Below are 7,626 nucleotides of genomic sequence, written 5' to 3' on the forward strand. Positions count from 1 at the left end.
ATGTTGCACATATCACATGCCTGATCATTAGGGCAAAAAACCGAAAAAGTGGTTTGAGTGGCACTTTGTGTGGATAATTGAAGAGCTTGGTTTTCCTTCCTACCATTTCAATCCTTGCAAGATGCTCATCCACCCTTTCTTTAATTCTTTTCAATAATGAATGAGAGAATATATTTGATTGTTCCAACGTTATAAAACGCGCCATGACTGAGGCCCTTTATTTCCCCTTTCTTTTTCTTTATTAAAGTAGCAAAAGAAGTGTCCCCTCTTTAGCTTTTGCTTTTGAATTACACCATTTGTAAGAAAATTAGTACCCTTACAAGAGTTGCACTCATTCTGCAAATCCTTGCCTTGAAAATTTTAATTTCTTACTTCTCTTTTACCACAATTCCGCAAATGGAATTTGTGATTGCATGCCTGAGTTCAGCAGTATCATCGTTTTCTGAACATCTTTGTGGCTTCATCTGCTCCAAAGTTGGGAATCCCTTCACCTTCAAGTCTAATTATAGTCATCTGCAACAGGAGCTGCAACGTCTAAACGATCTGAAATCCAGAGTGGAAAGGGACCACGATGAATCGGTTCCAGGAGTAAATGACTGGTCGAGAAATGTTGAAGAAACTGGCTGTAAAGTGAGATCGATGCAAGCAAAGATAGATGCCAACAAAGAGAGGTGTTGTGGTGGCTTCAAAAATCTCTTTTTGCAAAGCAGGGGAGTGGCAGAGGCACTGAAGGAGGTACGAGGGCTTGAGGTACGAGGAAATTATCTTGAGGATTTGCTGGCTGCCAGTCGTCAAGCAAGAGCAGTGGAGCTTATGCCTGTGGAATCAATTGTTCATCAACCCGCAGCATCCCAAAATTTAGCCACAATTATGAATCTGCTGAATGATGATGCAGTTAGAACAATTGGAGTTTGGGGTCAGGGAGGAATAGGCAAAACTACTCTGGTTAAGAATTTGAATAACATGCTTAAGGATGCTTCTTCAACTACTCCACCTTTTAGCATTGTCATATGGATCACCCTGTCCAGGGAGTGGGACCTCAATAGCATCCGGGTACAAATCTCTCAGAGATTGGAAATGAAAGAGAAAACCAACGAAAGTCCGGACAGTCTGGCTGCTAGAATCTGTGAAAGACTGAAGAAGGAAGTAAAGTTTCTCCTCCTTCTGGATGATGTTTGGAAGGAAATTGATTTGGATGCTTTGGGTATTCCCCGACCTGAAGACCACGCGGCTTGTAAAATCATATTGACAACCAGATTTTTAGATGTTTGCCGGGGGATGAAGACAGACAAAGAGGTTGTCATTCATGTCCTGAACGATGATGAAGCGTGGAAACTGTTCTGTAAAAGTGCAGGGGAGGAAGCCAATTTAGAAGATGTTGAACCAGTTGCGAGGGCAATAACTAAAGAATGTGGAGGACTGCCCTTAGCAATAAATGTGATGGGAACATCCATGAGAAAGAAGACTAATAAACACCTCTGGATGAATGCATTGAAGGAGCTGCAAAAGTCGGTGCCGTATAACATCCCCGGGGTTGAGGATAAGGTTTACAAGTCTTTGAAGTGGAGTTATGATTCCTTGCAAGGTAATAATATCCGATCCTGCTTTTTGTACTGCTCTTTATATCCTGAGGATTTCTCAATTGATATAAGCCAACTCGTACAATGCTGGCTGGCGGAAGGCCTTTTAGATGTAGATGAACAACAAAGCTACGAGGATATCTACAATAATGGAGTTGCTTTAGTAGAAAATCTCAAGGATTGTTGTTTGCTGGAAAATGGTGATGATGACAGAAGCGGCACTGTGAAGATGCATGATGTAGTTCGTGATGTCGCGATTTGGATTGCATCCTCCTCAGAGGATGAATGTAAATCTCTTGTTCAATCCGGAATTGGATTGAGGAAATTCCCAGAGTCCAGATTGACACCATCTTTGAAGAGAATTTCTTTCATGAGAAATAAAATAACATGGCTGCCAGATAGTCAGAGCTCGGAGGCCTCCACTTTGCTTTTACAAAATAATTACGAACTTAAGATGGTTCCTGAGGCATTCCTGCTCGGATTTCAAGCACTCAGGGTCTTGAATCTAAGTAATACCAACATCCGGTGATTGCCTCTTTCCCTCATCCACCTTGGTGAACTTCGTGCCCTTTTATTAAGCAAATGTCGTAGCCTCAAAAAATTACCCCCTGTGGGGCGGCTTAGTAAACTACAAGTGCTGGATTGCAGTAATAGTGGTATCCTGAAATTGCCAGAAGGGATGGAGCAGTTGAGCAACTTACGGGAATTAAACTTGTCAGGCACTAAGGAGTTGAAAACCTTCCGAACTGGATTGGTATCAAGGCTGTCTGGTTTAGAGATTCTGGACATGAGTAACAGTAACTGTAGATGGTGTCTGAAGACAGAGACAAACGAGGGAAACACAGCACTACTTGAGGAGCTAGGATGTCTGGAGCGATTAATTGTTTTAATGGTGGACTTGAATGGCACCACACATCCCTCTTCGGAATATGCTCCTTGGATGGAAAGGTTGAAAAGCTTCAGAATTAGGGTACATGGAGTTCATGGCCGAATTTCTCCTTTAGGCTTCAAGATTTTCAGACAGGTTAAAAAAAATCTACTCAAGAACAAAGATGCAAAATTTGAGGAAAGAAAGCTTTTACTTTCGGGATTGGATCTGTCAGGCAAATTGAATGGATGCTTGTTAACATGTGCAGCCGTTCTTGAACTGGAAGGTTGCAAGGGGTTAAATAATCTGTTTGATAGTGTTGGTGGCTTTGTTTATCTCAAGTCACTTTCTATTTCGTCTTCCAACGTCAGGTTCAAGCCAACAAGAAGACATCGTTCCCCAAATGACCTACTTCCAAATCTAGAGGAACTTAACCTCGTGGATCTCCTTAGCCTAGAGAGCATTTCAGAATTAGTTGGGAGTCTTGGACTCAAATTTTCAAGGCTAAAAGTAATGACGGTGCTCTGTTGTTCGAAACTAAAATATCTTCTCTCTTGTGATGATTTTACTCAACCCTTGGAAAAGCTGGAAACAATTTGCTTACGATACTGTCCCGATTTGAGTGATATGTTCATTTACAGTTCAGGGCAGACCTCAAAGTCATATCCTGTTGCTCCAAACTTGAGGGAAATATACTTATCAAGCCTTCCCAAATTGAAGACTTTAAGCAGACAAGAAGAAACATGGCAACATCTAGAGTATATTTATGTGGAAGAGTGTAAAAGTCTGAAGAAGCTACCTTTGAATGAGCAAAGTGCAAATACTTTGAAAGAGATAAGAGGAGAGGAGGAGTGGTGGAAGCAATTGGAGTGGGATGATGATGTTACCAGCTCCACTCTCCAGCCTCTTTTCAAAGGTCCAGAGTGGTGGCCCTGATCATCTGAAGACAACTCGGAGAGGAGAGTTCTAACAGCTTCCTCTTACGGGGAATAAACCCAGGCACTGATCATGTGAGCTCTTCCGTCACCCACTTCACTTTTCTATTTCATTTTCTTTAACACGTAGTTCATTCTGCTGCACCTGCATGGAGTGCTGTAGATTTCTCCTTCTTACTTCCACTATATACTTAGCAAAATACATTTAAATATGTATGTTAAATAAATTAAAGTGGTTATTCAACTAAAATCAATATAATTTTGTTGACTGGAATGATTATTTAGCTTTGATTTCTTACAACACTTAAAAATTGAGACTGCTAATGTTAAGTTTGTCAGCTTCTTTAAACCTAATAGTATGACGTAGGTCCAAACTTGCACTTTGTACATTAAATATTTCTAAGGAGTTGATTAGATCCTAACTTATAGAGACCAATAATTAGTTTTTACTTTATATTACCTCTACTTAGTTTAAGCTATAAAAACTTGGAAACTCAAACAAAAAGCTTTGGTATGTGCTTCTCTTTTAACACAATATGTAAACAAAGGTTATATAAACATATGATAAATTTGATACTATGGTTCTAAGAAACTAGTAGAAAAAAAAAATATTAAGGAGTATAATTTTGATAAGTTTGGTTTACCATGAAAAATGCAAAAGAAAATCAAATAAGTTAAAAACTTATGCTTTTTCAAATTATTTATTCTTTATATTAAAAAGAAAAAATAAGTGAAACTAATGAGTTCAAAAAAATGGATAAAAATAATTTCTTAATTGTAAATTTATTTTTTCTCTTTATTTTCTTTCCTTTAGATTTTTTAAGATTAATGAAACTTAGGGTTAATTAACTCACTTGCATGCTCAATCCTTTAAGATTATCCTCATATATCTTCCAAGTTGTTTAACCAATTGCATTAGGCCTTAATTCCAAACCATGTTAGAATCGAAGTATTAGACCTAAACTTATTATTTCTCTCTTATTTGAAATAGATGCTTGTTTTTGGTCTATTAATTTGAACAAATTAGGTGTGATCATTGGTGAACGATATTAGAAGATAGAAGATTGAGAAAGCAAAATTGACACCTTGTACATCATAGTTTTATTTTGTTTCATATTAATAAGTGATTGTTGTGTTTGAATTCAATTTGTGAGTTTTTTTTTTTTTTTACTCATTTTTAATCCAAATGGTATATTTGTTGGTTTTACTAATAATAATGTGCTTTAGGAGTTGTAGGGCTAACATACTTAAAAGGTGCATGTGACCATTTGACATTGGACTATATGTTAAATTATTTATCATTTCCTATAATCCACATTATTCAATAACTTTTAACTTTATCTTTATAGTAGTCATTCTCCACTTAGCTGTACTAACTCACCTCAACATTTTTGTTATTTTTTTTTTCAGATTCAGTTGATGTGGCTTCTTATGACAAAGAATAAGAACATGGTGTTTGATATAATGTTTGAGAGATTTTCTTTATTGAAGAATTTGAAGAAAAATATGAAGAATTTGAAGACAAATTATGGAGGAACACCTCAATTCATTCTGTGATCTTTTTTTTTTTTTTAAAGCATAAATAAATAGCCTACAGATATGAGACAATTCCGGAATGGAATTTCCCTTACATGGAAAGTGAATAAACTCTTACATGGGAAGTGAATAAACTACTCTTACATGGAAAGTGAATAAACTACCTTGCTAGAATTACTCCTAAATCAATTATAATAAAGGTTGTACATTACACTAATTAGGGAAGTAAACAGAGGATGCTGGCTTGATTTCCAACACTCCCCCTCAAGCCGCGTTGTAGATGTTGATCATTCCAAGTTTTTTCTGTCAGATCTTCGAAGTTAACTCGAGCAAGAGCTTTTGTGAGAATGTCAGCCGTTTGACAGTTTGTCGGAGTGTAGCTGACTTTGAAAACTCCTTCTTCAATCTTTTCCTTGATAAAGTGTCGATCTATCTCCACGTGCTTAGTTCGATCATGATGAACCGGATTCTTAGCGATACTGATGGCAACTTGATTGTCGCAGTATAACACCATGGGATGCTTCAATGGAACCCGTAATTCTTCTAACAGCCTGTTCAACCAGATTCCTTCGCAGATACCTTGTGCCATAGCACGAAATTCTGCCTCAGCACTGCTACGGGCTACCACTGACTGTTTCTTGCTTCGCCATGTAACCAAGTTCCCCAGACAAATGAACAATAGCCTGAAGTTGATCTCCGATCAATCACTGAACCTGCCCAATCTGCATCTGAAAAAATCTCAATCTCTTTCTTTGTTGTTCTTTGAAAGAAGAGACCCTTTCCCGGTGTCATCTTGAGGTATCTCAATATTCTGATCACAGCAGTCATGTGTTTTTCGGTTGGATTATTCATGAATTGACTTACCACACTAACGGAGAAGCCGATGTCTGGCCTTGTATGAGAAAGATAGATGAGTTTCCCCACAAGACGTTGATATCTTCCTTTATCAACTAGCGCACTTCCATCACTTTCTTCCAGTTTGACAGTTGTATCCATAGGTGTTTCTGCCGGCTTGCATCCTAGCATTCCTGTTTCATTCAATAAGTCCAGAACGTATTTGCGTTGTGAGACTGCTATACCTTTCTTTGACCTAACAATCTCCATTCCGAGAAAGTACTTGAGGTTTCCAAGATCCTTGATCTCAAATTCCTTTGTCAGTAATTTTTTAAGTAAGTCAATTTTCTCTTCATGATCACCTGTCAAAATTATGTCGTCCACATATACAATGATAATTGCCAGTTTCCCTTCTGGGAAGTGTTTCACAAATAATGTGTGATCTGATTGACATTGAACGAATCCGTACCCTTTCACTACCTTAGTGAACCGTTCAAACCAGGCCCTAGGAGATTGTTTGAGACCATACAAGGATTTTCGGAGTCTGCAAACCTTGTTGAAATTTGATGTCGTCTCAAGTCCAGCAGGAATGTCCATGTAAACTTCTTCCTCTAAGTCACCATTGAGGAAGGCATTCTTCACATCAAGTTGGTGAAGCGACCAATCGAGATTAGCTGCCAAGGATAAAAGTACACGAACAGTATTGAGCTTGGCAACTGGAGCAAAAGTTTCTTGATAGTCAATGCCATAGGATTGGGTGAATCCTTTGGCGACCAACCGAGCCTTATACCTGTCCACATTACCATCTGCCTTGTACTTTACTGTGAAAATCCACTTACACCCAACTGGTTTCTTACCTCTTGGGAGGTCAGTAATTTCCCACGTACCATTCTTTTCCAGCGCCCGAACTTCCTCATCGACTGCCGCCTTCCACTTAGGATACTTGAAAGCTTCCTGAATATTCTGAGGAACTTGTATATCTGTGATGCTAGAAGTGAATGCACGAAACGTAGGTGATAGCTTATCATAAGAAATAAAATTTCCAATGGGATGCTGAGTGCATGATCTAACTCCTTTCCTCCAAGCTATGGGCATATTAAGAATATCATTTTCTAACTCGGAATCAACAGTACCATCAGGAGCGTTGTTACCTGGAAGTTTGCTTGGATTAGGACCCGGTTCTGCCTCATGGGTTTGTTGAGAAAGTGCTCTTTCCTCCGTTTCCTCTTGGATGTGCTCCTTATCCCACAAGTCAACAATGGACTCGGGTTGATTAAATGGCTCTGGAGGAATGTGATTTTCAATGGTGATGGGTGACTCACTGAATGACTCAAGATCCCAAAATTGATATTCCTGAGTTGAATTCTCCCCCTGAATATCGTTTTTGGGATAGTAAGGCTGGGTTTCAAAAAAGGTGACATCCATTGAATTGTAGAATTTTCTTATGACCGGAGAGTAACACTTATACCCTTTTTGATTTGAAGAATACCCAAGAAAGATGCACTTGAGTGACCTAGGATCAAGTTTACTTCTATGTTGTTGATTGATATGAACAAAGACAGAGCACCCGAAAATTTTGGGTGGGACGGTGGAGATGAGACGAGTAGTCGGAAAGGATTTTAGGAGTGTTTGACAAGGTGTTTGGAATTTTAGTACCCTAGACGGCATCCTATTGATGAGGTAGGCTGCCGTAAGGACAGCTTGCCCCCAGAATAATTTTGGAACATTCATGGAGAACATTAGTGATCTAGCCACCTCTAACAAATGCCTATTTTTCCTTTCAGCGATTCCGTTTTGTTGTGGGGTATCAACACATGAACTTAAGTGAACTATCCCTTCTTGTGCTAGAAATTCTCCTAGAATGGAGTTGAAA

The 7,626-nt window shown here is 38.7% G+C and overlaps 2 protein-coding genes across 2 annotated transcripts; both read left to right on the plus strand.

The window, feature by feature from the left end:
• Positions 1 to 396: 396 nt before the first annotated feature.
• Positions 397 to 4,928, plus strand: LOC109121831 (disease resistance protein At4g27190-like). The gene is made up of 2 exons (XM_019217179.2): positions 397 to 3,458; positions 4,794 to 4,928. Exon 1 carries the CDS (start codon positions 397 to 399, stop codon positions 2,107 to 2,109), a length of 1,713 nt encoding a protein of 570 aa, XP_019072724.1. The 3' UTR covers positions 2,110 to 3,458; positions 4,794 to 4,928.
• Positions 2,260 to 3,384, plus strand: LOC109121763 (disease resistance protein At4g27190-like). Its single transcript, XM_019217019.1, has one exon. It carries the CDS (start codon positions 2,260 to 2,262, stop codon positions 3,382 to 3,384), a length of 1,125 nt encoding a protein of 374 aa, XP_019072564.1.
• Positions 4,929 to 7,626: the final 2,698 nt, after the last annotated feature.

Source organism: Vitis vinifera, chromosome 19 (assembly GCF_030704535.1).
Source record: "Vitis vinifera cultivar Pinot Noir 40024 chromosome 19, ASM3070453v1".
NCBI classification, from domain to species: domain Eukaryota; kingdom Viridiplantae; phylum Streptophyta; class Magnoliopsida; order Vitales; family Vitaceae; genus Vitis; species Vitis vinifera.